At 54.2% G+C, this 16,891-nt stretch overlaps 1 protein-coding gene across 1 annotated transcript in view; it reads left to right on the top strand.

Moving 5' to 3' along the window:
• HSPG2 (heparan sulfate proteoglycan 2) overlaps positions 1-16,891 on the top strand; it is a 242,884-nt gene that overhangs the window by 67,764 nt on the left and 158,229 nt on the right. Inside the window, exon 2 of the mRNA XM_082274816.1 lies at positions 16,564-16,699. Within this exon, the coding sequence (XP_082130942.1) occupies positions 16,564-16,699 (136 nt within the window). The remainder of the gene's footprint in view (positions 1-16,563; positions 16,700-16,891) is intronic.

Here is a 16,891-nt window from a genome sequence, read left to right as displayed (position 1 = left end):
CATGGATTCCTATATACTGTATACATGGATTCCTATATACTGTTTACATGGATTCCTATATACTGTTTACATGGATTCCTGTATACTGTATACATGGATTCCTATATACTGTATACATGGATTCCTATATACTGTATACATGGATTCCTATATACTGTTTACATGGATTCCTGTATACTGTATACATGGATTCCTATATACTGTATACATGGATTCCTATATACTCTATACATGGATTCCTATATACTCTATACATGGATTCCTATATACTGTATACATGGATTCCTATATACTCTATACATGGATTCCTATATACTGTATACATGGATTCCTATATACTGTTTACATGGATTCCTATATACTGTATACATGGATTCCTATATACTGTATACATGGATTCCTATATACTCTATACATGGATTCCTATATACTGTTTACATGGATTCCTATATACTGTATACATGGATTCCTATATACTCTATACATGGATTCCTATATACTCTATACATGGATTCCTATATACTGTATACATGGATTCCTATATACTCTATACATGGATTCCTATATACTCTATACATGGATTCCTATATACTGTATACATGGATTCCTATATACTCTATACATGGATTCCTATATACTCTATACATGGATTCCTATATACTCTATACATGGATTCCTATATACTGTATACATGGATTCCTATATACTCTATACATGGATTCCTATATACTGTATACATGGATTCCTATATACTGTTTACATGGATTCCTATATACTGTATACATGGATTCCTATATACTGTATACATGGATTCCTATATACTGTTTACATGGATTCCTATATACTGTATACATGGATTCCTATATACTCTATACATGGATTCCTATATACTGTATACATGGATTCCTATATACTGTATACATGGATTCCTATATACTCTATACATGGATTCCTATATACTCTATACATGGATTCCTATATACTCTATACATGGATTCCTATATACTCTATACATGGATTCCTATATACTGTATACATGGATTCCTATATACTCTATACATGGATTCCTATATACTGTATACATGGATTCCTATATACTCTATACATGGATTCCTATATACTGTATACATGGATTCCTATATACTGTTTACATGGATTCCTATATACTGTATACATGGATTCCTATATACTGTATACATGGATTCCTATATACTGTTTACATGGATTCCTATATACTGTATACATGGATTCCTATATACTGTATACATGGATTCCTATATACTCTATACATGGATTCCTATATCCCATATACATGGATAGTGATCTCTTGGTGGTCTCAGGACAGATGGGTCTTGTAGCTCACTAATCAGGTTTTTAAAGTAGATCTAACTTCATTCACTGAAATCTGTGGCTTTAACTATAATATTCTCCAGGGATCCTGCCATGATGGTCATCTTTCAGACACTTCCTGTTATAGGGTGACAACGTTCTGCCCCGGTCTCCTGCGTTGTCACCCTGTCACATGGGTTTCTAAAGAAGACAACAAGTGGTCCATGCTGGTCAGGAAGCCCGCCCTGAGAAATCCGGCCATCACTGTATGTAGACCGGAAGTGGCTGCAAAGAGGCTGCCGGAGATCAGCAGCACTGAGACGGAAGAAAGGATGCAGTGAAGGATTCTGGGAACATGAGAGTTTCCCGCACACTGTGCCTGCGGTCCGCTCTGGGCTCACATCTGCTTCAAATAAGATGGAATTTGTTGAAGTGGAAACATTCTGATTTGTTTTGTTTCTGTTTCCTATTGTTTGTTGATGGATCTTCCTATAACGATCGTTATCAGTGCCGTGTTATGTCCATACTAGGGAAAGTTCAGTGTAACGAGAAGCTTACACTCTAAATCATGACTCCGCCCTGCTCTGAGCAGTAGGCCCGGGGTGAGGTCGGGTCACAGCAATGATGTAACCCATCTGCCTGTTAGAACAGATTGCGGAACCGGAGAGCCTTCCAGGTGAGATATAAAAAGCATCCAATCCGATCTGTCCCCGGGAGGACAATCTTCCCGTGTGTGGGAGATCTGTGACCCTACAATTCTCTGATCTTCACAGACCCCGAAAAAGGGACACGGTTCTGTTCTAGGATCGGAGTCTGCGGAAGATCTGATCTGTGGACCTGGGCCCCCCATTCTCTACAGACCTAGGACCCGGGCCCCCCACAATCTGAAGACCTAGGACCTGGGCCCCCCATTCTCTACAGACCTAGGACCTGGGCCCCCCACTATCTGCAGACCTAGGACCTGGGCCCCCCACTATCTGCAGACCTAGGACCTGGGCCCCCCACTATCTGCAGACTTAGGACCTGGGCCCCCCACTATCTGCAGAACTAGGACCTGGGCCCCCCACTATCTGCAGACCTAGGACCTGGCCCCCCATTCTCTACAGACCTAGGACCTGGGCCCCCCATTCTCTACAGACCTAGGACCTGGGCCCCCCACTATCTGCAGAACTAGGACCTGCCCCCCCCCATTCTCTACAGACCTAGGACCTGGGCCCCCCACTATCTGCAGACCTAGGACCTGGGCCCCCCATTCTCTACAGACCTAGGACCTGGGCCCCCCACTATCTGCAGACCTAGGACCTGGGCCCCCCATTCTCTACAGACCTAGGACCTGGACCCCCCACTATCTGAAGACCTAGGATCTGGGCCCCCCACTCTCTACAGACCTAGGACCTGGGCCCCCCACTCTCTACAGACCTAGGACCTGGGCCCCCCACTCTCTACAGACCTAGGACCTGGGCCCCCCACAATCTGCAGACCTAGGACCTGGGCCCCCCACTATCTGCAGACCTAGGACCTGGGCCCCCCACTATCTGCAGACTTAGGACCTGGGCCCCCCACTATCTGCAGAACTAGGACCTGGGCCCCCACTATCTGCAGACCTAGGACCTGGCCCCCCATTCTCTACAGACCTAGGACCTGGGCCCCCCACTATCTGCAGAACTAGGACCTGCCCCCCCCCATTCTCTACAGACCTAGGACCTGGGCCCCCCACTATCTGCAGACCTAGGACCTGGGCCCCCCATTCTCTACAGACCTAGGACCTGGGCCCCCCACTATCTGCAGACCTAGGACCTGGGCCCCCCATTCTCTACAGACCTAGGACCTGGGCCCCCCACTATCTGAAGACCTAGGATCTGGGCCCCCCACTCTCTACAGACCTAGGACCTGGGCCCCCACTATCTGCAGACCTAGGACCTGGGCCCCCCACTATCTGCAGACCTAGGACCTGGGCCCCCCATTCTCTACAGACCTAGGACCTGGGCCCCCCACTATCTGAAGACCTAGGACCTGGGCCCCCCACTCTCTACAGACCTAGGACCTGGGCCCCCCACTATCTGCAGACCTAGGACCTGGGCCCCCCACTATCTGAAGACCTAGGACCTGCCCCCCCCTCCCACTCTCTGCAGACCTAGGACCTGCCCCCCCCCCTCCCACTCTCTGCAGACCTAGGACCTGGGCCCCCCACTATCTGCAGACCTAGGACCTGGGCCCCCCACTATCTGCAGAACTAGGACCTGGGCCCCCCACTATCTGCAGACCTAGGACCTGGGCCCCCCACTATCTGCAGACCTAGGACCTGGGCCCCCCACTATCTGCAGAACTAGGACCTGGGCCCCCCACTATCTGCAGAACTAGGACCTGGGCCCCCCGCTATCTGAAGACCTAGGACCTGGCCCCCCCACTATCTGCAGACCTAGGACCTGGGCCCCCCACTATCTGAAGACCTAGGACCTGGCCCCCCCACTATCTGCAGACCTAGGACCTGGGTCCCCCCTCTCTACAGACCTAGGACTTGGGCCCCCCACTATCTGAAGACCTAGGACCTGGGCCCCCCACTATCTGCTAACCTAGGACCTGGGCCCCCCACTATCTGCAGACCTAGGACCTGGGCCCCCCACTCTCTACAGACCTAGGACCTGGGCCCCCCACTATCTGAAGACCTAGGACCTGGGCCCCCCACTCTCTACAGACCTAGGACCTGGGCCCCCCACTATCTGAAGACCTAGGACCTGGGCCCCCCACTATCTGCTAACCTAGGACCTGGGCCCCCCACTATTTGCAGAGCTAGGACCTGCCCCCCCCCCACACTATCTGCAGACCTAGGACTTGGCCCCCCCACTCTCTGCAGACCTAGGACCTGGGCCCCCCACTATCTGCAGACCTAGGACCTGGGCCCCCCCCCAGTATCTGCAGGCCTGGGACAGTATGGGCCCCCCACTATCTTCACTCTCAGGTTCGGACCTCGTTCACACGGTTCCCCGTAGCCTTGCCCCCCCTCCCCCGCTGCTCCCAGTGAATGGTAATCCCGGGTGATTGAAGGCGGGAATAATCGGCTCTCGGCTTTCTAAGAACGAGGCCTGGAGACCGCCAACATTGGACCCTCCCCTCCCCCCAACAATGGACCCTCCCCCCCAACAATGGACCCTCCCCCTCATCGTGGGGGCTCTGAGATCTGATATGGGGGGGCAGAATCCACCCTCATACAATGTATCCCAACCCCCCCGGGGGGGCAGAGACATATTTCAGATTACCGGAGGTGGCGGCTGCATTGCCCCCCGGTGATCCCGCCAGCACCTCACTTCCTGTCCCAGGGTGACAACGCTCAATCACTGTATTTATAGAGGAGCAGCGTTGTCACCCGAGGCCACTCCCTGCTTCTGGACTGCAGACTCCTCCCCCTCTCCAGTACATCGGAGGGAGGTGTTCTGTAGATAACCGGCAGAGGTGATGTAATTGCTTGAGATTTCAGTTCAGGGAAGTGACACCGGATTTCTGGCAGGATCACCGCTCTCTTCTGTGATTGCTGAAAATCTTCTCATCCTGAAAACAGAAAAGGAATGCAGCCGCCGCATGGAAGGACCGCGGAGCCGCAATCTTCAACGTTATTATTTCTGAGTTTAGAAACGCAGATCTGACCCCCCCCCATATTCTTCTATACCCTCAGTATAGAGAGGGCGGAGCTTAGCTTCCCCCCCATAAACCGCGTCCAGAGATCAGCTGAGGTCAATGTGAGATCCGAGCTCCTCCGACAAATGTGTGCCCAATGTGCGACCAATGTGCGACCAATGTGTGACCAATGTGTGACCAATGTGTGACCAATGTGCGACCAATGTGTGCCCAATATGCGACCAATGTGTGCCCAATGTGTGACCAATGTGTGACCAATGTGTGCCCAATGTGTGCCCAATGTGTGCCCAATGTGCGACCAATGTGTGCCCAATGTGCGACCAATGTGTGCCCAATATGCGACCAATGTGTGCCCAATGTGTGACCAATGTGTGACCAATGTGTGCCCAATGTGTGACCAATGTGTGCCCAATATGCAACCAATGTGTGCCCAATGTGTGACCAATGTGTGACCAATGTGTGCCCAATGTGTGACCAATGTGTGCCCAATATGCGACCAATGTGTGCCCAATATGCAACCAATGTGTGACCAATGTGTGCCCAATGTGTGACCAATGTGTGCCCAATGTGCGACCATTGTGTGACCAATGTGCGACCATTGTGTGCCCAATGTGTGACCAATGTGTGACCAATGTGTGCCCAATGTGTGACCAATGTGCGACCATTGTGTCCCCAATGTGTGCCCAATGTGTCCCCAATGTGTGCCCAATGTGCGATCCAATGTGTGCCAAATGTGCGACCAATGTGTGCCCAATGTGCGACCAATGTGTGCCCAATGTGTGACCAATGTGCGACCAATGTGTGCCCAATGTGTGACCAATGTGCGACCAATGTGTGCCCAATGTGCGACCAATGTGTGCCCAAAGTGTGCCAAATGTGCGCCCAATGTGTGACCAATTGGCGACCAATGTGTGCCCAATGTGTGCCCAATGTCTGCCCAATGTCTGCCCAATGTGCGACCATTGTGTGCCCAATGTGCGCCCAATGTGTGACCATTGTGCGACCATTGTGCGACCAATGTCTGCCCAATGTGTGCCCAATGTGTGCCCAATGTGTGCCCAATGTGCGACCAATGTGCGCCCAATGTGCGACCAATGTGTGCCCAATGTGTGCCCAATGTGTGATCAATATGTGACCAATGTGTGCCCAATGTGCGATCAATGTGTGACCAATGTGTGCCCAATGTGCGACCAATGTGTGATCAATATGTGACCAATGTGTGCCCAATGTGTGATCAATATGTGACCAATGTGTGCCCAATGTGCGATCAATGTGTGACCAATGTGTGCCCAATGTGCGACCAATGTGTGATCAATATGTGACCAATGTGTGCCCAATGTGCGATCAATGTGTGACCAATGTGTGCCCAATGTGCGACCAATGTGTGCCCAATGTGTGCCCAATGTTTTTCCAATGTGTGACCAATATGTGACCAATGTGTGCCCAATGTGTGCCCAATGTGCGATCCAATGTGTGCCAAATGTGCGACCAATGTGTGCCCAATGTGCGACCAATGTGTGCCCAATGTGTGACCAATGTGCGACCAATGTGTGCCCAATGTGTGACCAATGTGCGACCAATGTGTGCCCAATGTGCGACCAATGTGTGCCCAAAGTGTGCCAAATGTGCGCCCAATGTGTGACCAATTGGCGACCAATGTGTGCCCAATGTGTGCCCAATGTCTGCCCAATGTCTGCCCAATGTGCGACCAATGTGTGCCCAATGTGCGACCATTGTGTGCCCAATGTGCGCCCAATGTGTGACCATTGTGCGACCATTGTGCGACCAATGTCTGCCCAATGTCTGCCCAATGTGTGCCCAATGTGTGCCCAATGTGCGACCAATGTGCGCCCAATGTGCGACCAATGTGTGCCCAATGTGTGCCCAATGTGCGACCAATGTGCGACCAATGTGTGACCAATGTGTGACCAATGTGTGACCAATGTGCGACCAATGTGTGCCCAATATGCGACCAATGTGTGCCCAATGTGTGACCAATGTGTGACCAATGTGTGCCCAATGTGTGCCCAATGTGTGCCCAATGTGCGACCAATGTGTGCCCAATGTGCGACCAATGTGTGCCCAATATGCGACCAATGTGTGCCCAATGTGTGACCAATGTGTGACCAATGTGTGCCCAATGTGTGACCAATGTGTGCCCAATATGCAACCAATGTGTGCCCAATGTGTGACCAATGTGTGACCAATGTGTGCCCAATGTGTGACCAATGTGTGCCCAATATGCGACCAATGTGTGCCCAATATGCAACCAATGTTTGACCAATGTGTGACCAATGTGTGCCCAATGTGTGACCAATGTGTGCCCAATGTGCGACCATTGTGTGACCAATGTGCGACCATTGTGTGCCCAATGTGTGACCAATGTGTGACCAATGTGTGACCAATGTGCGACCATTGTGTCCCCAATGTGTGCCCAATGTGTCCCCAATGTGTGCCCAATGTGCGATCCAATGTGTGCCAAATGTGCGACCAATGTGTGCCCAATGTGCGACCAATGTGTGCCCAATGTGTGACCAATGTGCGACCAATGTGTGCCCAATGTGTGACCAATGTGCGACCAATGTGTGCCCAAAGTGTGCCAAATGTGCGCCCAATGTGTGACCAATTGGCGACCAATGTGTGCCCAATGTGTGCCCAATGTCTGCCCAATGTCTGCCCAATGTGCGACCAATGTGTGCCCAATGTGCGACCATTGTGTGCCCAATGTGCGCCCAATGTGTGACCATTGTGCGACCATTGTGCGACCAATGTCTGCCCAATGTGTGCCCAATGTGTGCCCAATGTGTGCCCAATGTGCGACCAATGTGCGCCCAATGTGCGACCAATGTGTGCCCAATGTGTGCCCAATGTGTGATCAATATGTGACCAATGTGTGCCCAATGTGCGATCAATGTGTGACCAATGTGTGCCCAATGTGCGACCAATGTGTGATCAATATGTGACCAATGTGTGCCCAATGTGTGATCAATATGTGACCAATGTGTGCCCAATGTGCGATCAATGTGTGACCAATGTGTGCCCAATGTGCGACCAATGTGTGATCAATATGTGACCAATGTGTGCCCAATGTGCGATCAATGTGTGACCAATGTGTGCCCAATGTGCGACCAATGTGTGCCCAATGTGTGCCCAATGTTTTTCCAATGTGTGACCAATATGTGACCAATGTGTGCCCAATGTGTGCCCAATGTGCGATCCAATGTGTGCCAAATGTGCGACCAATGTGTGCCCAATGTGCGACCAATGTGTGCCCAATGTGTGACCAATGTGCGACCAATGTGTGCCCAATGTGTGACCAATGTGCGACCAATGTGTGCCCAATGTGCGACCAATGTGTGCCCAAAGTGTGCCAAATGTGCGCCCAATGTGTGACCAATTGGCGACCAATGTGTGCCCAATGTGTGCCCAATGTCTGCCCAATGTCTGCCCAATGTGCGACCAATGTGTGCCCAATGTGCGACCATTGTGTGCCCAATGTGCGCCCAATGTGTGACCATTGTGCGACCATTGTGCGACCAATGTCTGCCCAATGTGTGCCCAATGTGTGCCCAATGTGTGCCCAATGTGCGACCAATGTGCGCCCAATGTGCGACCAATGTGTGCCCAATGTGTGCCCAATGTGTGATCAATATGTGACCAATGTGTGCCCAATGTGCGATCAATGTGTGACCAATGTGTGCCCAATGTGCGACCAATGTGTGATCAATATGTGACCAATGTGTGCCCAATGTGTGATCAATATGTGACCAATGTGTGCCCAATGTGCGATCAATGTGTGACCAATGTGTGCCCAATGTGCGACCAATGTGTGATCAATATGTGACCAATGTGTGCCCAATGTGCGATCAATGTGTGACCAATGTGTGCCCAATGTGCGACCAATGTGTGCCCAATGTGTGCCCAATGTTTTTCCAATGTGTGACCAATATGTGACCAATGTGTGCCCAATGTGCGATCAATGTGCCATCCCCCGACAGTCCCAATGATACCTGATAATACATTAAAGTGTAAGCTCCTCTGTACAGCACTGCGGTATATGTCAGAGCTATATAAATGTATAATAATAATAGTGTGTGACTGTGGGGGAAGGGACATTAGAGTGTAAGCTCCTCTGGTACAGAGACTGATGTGACTGTGGGGGAGGGGACATTAGAGTGTAAGCTCCTCTGGTACAGAGACTGATGTGACTGTGGGGGAGGGGACATTAGAGTGTAAGCTCCTCTGGTACAGAGACTGATGTGACTGTGGGGGAGGGGACATTAGAGTGTAAGCTCCTCTGGTACAGAGACTGATGTGACTGTGGGGGAGGGGTCATTAGAGTGTAAGCTCCTGTGGTACAGAGACTGATGTGACTGTGGGGGAGGGGTCATTAGAGTGTAAGCTCCTCTGGTACAGAGACTGATGTGACTGTGGGGGAGGGGACATTAGAGTGTAAGCTCCTCTGGTACAGAGACTGATGTGACTGTGGGGGAGGGGACATTAGAGTGTAAGCTCCTCTGGTACAGAGACTGATGTGACTGTGGGGGGGAGGGGACATTAGAGTGTAAGCTCCTCTGGTACAGAGACTGATGTGACTGTGGGGGAGGGGACATTAGAGTGTAAGCTCCTCTGGTACAGAGACTGATGTGACTGTGGGGGAGGGGACATTAGAGTGTAAGCTCCTCTGGTACAGAGACTGATGTGACTGTGGGGGGGAGGGGACATTAGAGTGTAAGCTCCTCTGGTACAGAGACTGATGTGACTGTGGGGGAGGGGACATTAGAGTGTAAGCTCCTCTGGTACAGAGACTGATGTGACTGTGGGGGAGGGGACATTAGAGTGTAAGCTCCTCTGGTACAGAGACTGATGTGACTGTGGGGGGGAGGGGACATTAGAGTGTAAGCTCCTCTGGTACAGAGACTGGATAGACTCGGGAGGTGTGAGAACCGTTGTCTTTGCACCGTAGATAGATTTTCCTTCACTTCCTGTCCTGATGACACAACAGGAAGTGAAGGAATTCCTCTTGGTGTCCCCATGTGAAGATTTCTCCAGTTCCTGTTTTGGGGACAATTGTTGGTTTCTGAATGTGAACATAGTCCTGGAAATGTTGGTGAAGGATAAATGGTCCCCCCCCCCCCCCAATTGATGTGTACAGGAAGAGACTGCGATCTGCTCAGCTGGACACACACCATCCAATCTGATTGTACAATCTATATGGGGAACACCATCCAATCAGGAAGATATCTGATGGTAGATTTGAAGGAGATTGCATAGTGGCCCTTGGCCCCCAGCAGTGTGGGGGGGGGGGGGGGCTGTGTGTGGCCCTTTGCTGCTCTCGGGGGCCCCTGTAAGCTGACAGCCATTGGTGACGTGTTTGCTCATGTTGGGGCCCTGACACATGCTTCCGCAGTTATGGGCCCTCAGGGGTTAATGACGACTGACTGTGAGGGGGTAAATGAGCAGAACGGAGTTAATTTCCCCAAATTGGATTCATTAAAAAGATTGTGGGGGGGGGGGAGGAGTGGAGCGGGGGATGGGGGGAGATACATTACAGAACACACAGCGGAGGGGATCTGTGGCCCCGTTCTTGGCCCCCGTCCTGCTGCTTGTTTTCTGTATTACACAACATGGGGACCCCAGGGATGCCAGCTGCTGCTCCACCCTCCCCCACAACCCTGCACCCCTTCTGTGCTGGGTGTCAACCTCCCAGCCAATCACAGCCCTCCATTACCCCACAAAGGACACAATGTCACTCTGCTAGGCTAAGATGATGTCATCACTTCAATCTCCCCTCCCCCAGTGATCAGACTGTACATTGTAACTTTGTAGGAGGAGGAGGCATTTCCTCAGTCTCCCCTCCCCCAGTGATCAGACTGTACATTGTAACTTTGTAGGAGGAGGAGGAAGTATTTCCTCAGTCTCCCCTCCCCCAGTGATCAGACTGTACATTGTAACTTTGCTGGGGTGCAGCAGGGGCTGTTCTGTGTCAGACATTTGTGAACACCGGCAGGACTGCACCAGGATTTCCATGATTGGGTCATCTTTGAGCCGACATCCAGGAAGTAGATGATGCCTGAATAAAGATGGTGCCGTCCTTCAGGGGAGGCATTGTCAGGGGAAGTCCTGTGATGTGAGAGGTGATAAGTCCCTGGAATGGGGACACGGACACATTAGTGAACATACAGATGTGATGACTGACAGTGAAGTCGGATCTTCTGGTTACAATGTATCATTATTACAATAAGAAGTGGGTGGAGGAATGTTGGGGGGTCTCGTATTTCTGGGTCACATTCCTTCTATTTCCTTCACTCTGGACTTCCTTCCCCCAGTTGCCGTTTTTCCTCACCCCGTTCCTCTAATTGCTTTTTGTCCCCGCCCAGCAGGATCACTGTCCCCGCCCAGCAGGATCACTGTCCCCGCCCAGCAGGATCTCTGTTGCGGCCCAGCAGGATCTCTGTTCCAGTGGGGGTCTTCTGTCCAGGCCCAGCAGGGTGTCTGCCCTGGCCCAGTGGGGTCTCTGTCATGGCCTGGTTGGGGGTCTTCGTCCCTGTGGAGTCTCTGTCGTGGCGTGGTGGGGTCTCTGTCCGGTGGGGGTCTATGTCCAAGCCTGGTGGGGTCTCTGTCCAGCCATGGCTGGTTCTCTGTTTTGGCCCAGCAGGGTTCCTTTCCTAGCCTGGTGGTGCTTTCTGTCCTGGCCTGGTGGGGTCTCTGTCCTGGCCTGGTGGCGTCTCTGTCTTGGTGGGGGTCCCTATCCTGGCATTGTGGGTTCTCTGGTCTGGTGGTGCTCTCTGTCCTGGCCCAGTGGGTTCTCTATCTTGCCCAGCAGCATCGCTGTCTCTGTCCTGGTGGGGTCTCTGTCCTGGCCTGGTGGGGTCTCTGTCCTGGCCTGGTGGAGTCTCTGTCCTGGCCTGGTTAGGTCTCTGTCCTGGCCTGGTGGGGGTCTCTGTCCTGGCCTGGTTGGGTCTCTGTCCTGGCCTGGTGGAGTCTCTGTCCTGGCCTGGTGGGGTCTCTGTCCTGGCCTGGTTGGGTCTCTGTCCTGGCCTGGTGGGGTCTCTGTCCTGGCCTGGTGGAGTCTCTGTCCTGGCCTGGTTAGGTCTCTGTCCTGGCCTGCTGGGGGTCTCTGTCCTGGCCTGCTGGGGGTCTCTGTCCTGGCCTGGTTGGGTCTCTGTCCTGGCCTGGTTGGGTCTCTGTCCTGGCCTGGTGGAGTCTCTGTCCTGGCCTGGTTAGGTCTCTGTCCTGGCCTGGAGGAGTCTCTGTCCTGGCCTGGTTAGGTCTCTGTCCTTGCCTGGTGGAGTCTCTGTCCTGGCCTGGTTAGGTCTCTGTCCTGGCCTGGTGGGGTCTCTGTCCTGGCCTGGTTGGTTCTCTGTCCTGGCCTGGTGGGGTCTCTGTCCTGGTTGGGTCTCTGTCCTGGCCTGGTGGGGTCTCTGTCCTGGTTGGGTCTCTGTCCTGGCCTGGTGGGGTCTCTGTCCTGGCCTGGTGGGGTCTCTGTCCTGGCCTGGTTGGGTCTCTGTCCTGGCCTGGTGGGGTCTCCGTCCTGGTTGGGTCTCTGTCCTGGCCTGGTGGCGTCTCTGTCCTGGCCTGGTGGGGTCTCTGTCCTGGCCTGGTGGGGTCTCTGTCCTGGCCTGGTTGGGTCTCTGTCCTGGCCTGGTGGGGTCTCTGTCCTGGTTGGGTCTCTGTCCTGGCCTGGTGGGGTCTCTGTCCTGGCCTGGTGGGGTCTCTGTCCTGGCCTGGTGGGGTCTCTGTCCTGGTTGGGTCTCTGTCCTGGCCTGGTGGGGTCTCTGTCCTGGTTGGGTCTCTGTCCTGGCCTGGTGGGGTCTCTGTCCTGGCCTGGTGGCGTCTCTGTCCTGGCCTGGTGGGGTCTCTGTCCTGGCCTGGTTGGGTCTCTGTCCTGGCCTGGTTGGGTCTCTGTCCTGGCCTGGTGGGGTCTCTGTCCTGGTTGGGTCTCTGTCCTGGCCTGGTGGGGTCTCTGTCCTGGTTGGGTCTCTGTCCTGGCCTGGTGGGGTCTCTGTCCTGGTTGGGTCTCTGTCCTGGCCTGGTGGGGTCTCTGTCCTGGTTGGGTCTCTGTCCTGGCCTGGTGGGGTCTCTGTCCTGGTTGGGTCTCTGTCCTGGTTGGGTCTCTGTCCTGGCCTGGTTGGGTCTCTGTCCTGGCCTGGTGGGGTCTCTGTCCTGGCCTGGTGGGGTCTCTGTCATGGCCTGGCCTGGTTGGGTCTCTGGCCTGGTTGGGTCTCTGTCCTGGCCTGGTGGGGTCTCTGTCCTGGTTGGGTCTCTGTCCTGGCCTGGTGGGGTCTCTGTCCTGGTTGGGTCTCTGTCCTGGCCTGGTGGGGTCTCTGAATTGGACTGGCGGGGTCTCGCCCCATTGTGGTATTTGGGGTCGTTTCCCTGTGGCTCTGGGAGGCCTCCGGTTCTCATTCAGATGAAAGCCCTTTGTTGGGCGCGGATCGCGCTGTCATCATAAGCCGCGCCGTATTTGCTCAGCAAAGTGCTGCAGCGACACATTCCACTCTTCATGCGGTCTGATGAGCCGGGGGAGGGGGGACCGGGCGCTAATGTGCCGTAAGATGGAGGACGGCCAATCACGCCGAATATATCCGGGGGAATTATATAGAAGATGTGCCGAGCGTTTCCAGGGGGGGGCAATACGGGATGCATTGGCTTTGTACTGCTGGAGGAGAACTCATCGATTGGCTGATGACATTCGGCATGTAGAAGCGATCCCTGTGTGTGCTCAGTGTCACGTAGGGGGGGGGGGGCGGTAATAATGAGGTCATGTCGCCCACTCATGCTTCTAGGATGAGTCCTCCAGCAATGTTCCTGGGGGGGGGGGGGGGGGAATAAATGAGGTGATGTCCAACATCTGGCCGGCTTGATGGACTGAACATCTGTACAACCCCCCCCAACTGTACAATACCCCCCCATCCCCCTATCTAATCCCCCCCCCGAACTGTACAATCCCCCCCCCATCCCCCTATCTAATCCCCCCCCCAACTGTACAATTCCCCCCCCATCCCCCTATCTAATCCCCCCCCCCCGAACTGTACAATCCCCCCCCAACTGTACAATTCCCCCCCCATCCCCCTATCTAATCCCCCCCCCGAACTGTACAATCCCCCCCCGAACTGTTTAATTCCCCCCATCCCCCTATCTTATACCCCCCCCGAACTGTACAATCCCCCCCATCTCCCTATCTAATCCCCCCCCCGAACTGTACAATCCCCCCCCGAACTGTACAATCCCCCCCATCCCCCTATCTAATCCCCCCCCCGAACTGTACAATCCCCCCCCGAACTGTACAATCCCCCCATCCCCCTATCTAATCCCCCCCGAACTGTACAATCCCACCCCCCATCCCCCTATCTAATCCCCCCAAACTGTACAATCCCCCCCATCCCCCTATCTAACCCCCCCCCGAACTGTACAATCCCCCCCCAAACTGTACAATCCCCCCCCAAACTGTATAATTCCCCCCCATCCCCCTATCTTATACCCCCCGAACTGTACAATCCCCCCCCTGAACTGTTTAATTCCCCCCATCCCCCTATCTTATACCCCCCCGAACTGTACAATCCCCCCCCATCCCCCTATCTAATCCCCCCCGAACTGTACAATTCCCCCCCATCCCCCTATCTAATCCCCCCCCCGAACTGTACAATCCCCCCCCCCCGAACTGTACAATCCCCCCCATCCCCCTATCTAATCCCCCCCGAACTGTACAATCCCCCCATCCCCCTATCTAATCCCCCCCGAACTGTACAATCCCCCCCCCGAACTGTACAATCCCCCCCCATCCCCCTATCTAATCCCCCCCCCGAACTGTACAATCCCCCCCCCGAACTGTACAATCCCCCCCATCCCCCTATCTAATCCCCCCCCCAAACTGTACAATCCCCCCCAAACTGTACAATCCCCCCCGAACTGTACAATCCCCCCCATCCCCCTATCTAATCCCCCCCCCGAACTGTACAATCCCCCCCGAACTGTACAATCTCCCCCATCCCCCTATCTAATCCCCCCCGAACTGTACAATCCCCCCCCCATCCCCCTATCTAATCCCCCCCCCAACTGTACAATTCCCCCCCATCCCCCTATCTAATCCCCCCCCCCCCGAACTGTACAATCCCCCCCCAACTGTACAATTCCCCCCCATCCCCCTATCTAATCCCCCCCCCCGAACTGTACAATCCCCCCCCGAACTGTTTAATTCCCCCCATCCCCCTATCTTATACCCCCCCGAACTGTACAATCCCCCCCATCCCCCTATCTAATCCCCCCCCGAACTGTACAATCCCCCCCCGAACTGTACAATCCCCCCCATCCCCCTATCTAATCCCCCCCCCGAACTGTACAATCCCACCCCCCATCCCCCTATCTAATCCCCCCAAACTGTACAATCCCCCCCATCCCCCTATCTAATCCCCCCCCCCCCCCAAACTGTACAATCCCCCCCAAACTGTACAATCCCCCCCCGAACTGTACAATCCCCCCCATCCCCCTATCTAATCCCCCCCCCGAACTGTACAATCCCCCCCCAAACTGTACAATCCCCCCCCAAACTGTATAATTCCCCCCCATCCCCCTATCTTATACCCCCCCGAACTGTACAATCCCCCCCCTGAACTGTTTAATTCCCCCCATCCCCCTATCTTATACCCCCCCGAACTGTACAATCCCCCCCATCCCCCTATCTAATCCCCCCCGAACTGTACAATTCCCCCCCATCCCCCTATCTAATCCCCCCCCCGAACTGTACAATCCCCCCCCCGAACTGTACAATCCCCCCCATCCCCCTATCTAATCCCCCCCGAACTGTACAATCCCCCCCATCCCCCTATCTAATCCCCCCCGAACTGTCCATTCCCCCCCCCCGAACTGTACAATCCCCCCCCATCCCCCTATCTAATCCCCCCCCCCGAACTGTACAATCCCCCCCCGAACTGTACAATCCCCCCCATCCCCCCTATCTAATCCCCCCCCCCCCAAACTGTACAATCCCCCCCAAACTGTACAATCCCCCCCCGAACTGTACAATCCCCCCCATCCCCCTATCTAATCCCCCCCCCGAACTGTACAATCCCCCCCGAACTGTACAATCCCCCCCACCCCCAAGGAGGTGTTGGGGGGGTGCTGGGTTTTGGACCATACACAGAGGAGGATGGGGGGTGCGCTGTGGGCGGGACATACACAGAGGAGGATGGGGGGTGCGCTGTGGGCGGGACATACACAGAGGAGGATGGGGGGTGCGCTGTGGGCGGGACATACACAGAGGAGGATGGGGGGTGCGCTGTGGGCGGGACATACACAGAGGAGGATGGGGGGTGCGCTGTGGGCGGGACATACACAGAGGAGGATGGGGGGCGCGCTGTGGGCGGGACATACACAGAGGAGGATGGGGGGCGCGCTGTGGGCGGGACATACACAGAGGAGGATGGGGGGTGCGCTGTGGGCGGGACATACACAGAGGAGGATGGGGGTGCGCTGTGGGCGGGACATACACAGAGGAGGCGGGGTTTCGCTGGGTTGCAGACGATCTTTGGATTCTTTCTGATTGAATCTATTTGGGGAAATGTCAGCCTTGTTAACCCTTTGTGTTCTGTCCTCTCACAGATTGCCTACAATTCCCGGGTGCTGGACGAGGTGGACTTTCCTGAGAACGATTCGGAGACGAGGAATGGAGAAGATCGGTGGGGATTCGGAGACCTGGCAGATGATGAAGATTTCATGGGGGATGAGGCCTCTGGAGGTGAGCAGGTGGGGGGAGGGATGGATTGTAATAAGGAGAGGCCCCCCCCCCCCCGTATATATATCAGGACTCATGGATGGGATCTGTGGAGGTCGGCCCAGCTTGGTGCCGCCTTCTCCATCTGTGGTCCTCAGGAGGGGAGGGGAGGATGGCATGGAAAGAGATTGGTCAGTCGTGTTCCTCTGGGGAGGG

Source organism: Pelophylax lessonae (genome assembly GCF_965119305.1).
Source record: "Pelophylax lessonae genome assembly, chromosome: 12".
NCBI lineage: Eukaryota > Metazoa > Chordata > Amphibia > Anura > Ranidae > Pelophylax > Pelophylax lessonae.
The sequence above is the reverse complement of the archived record's forward strand: the minus strand, read 5'-3'. Positions and strand labels throughout refer to the sequence as shown.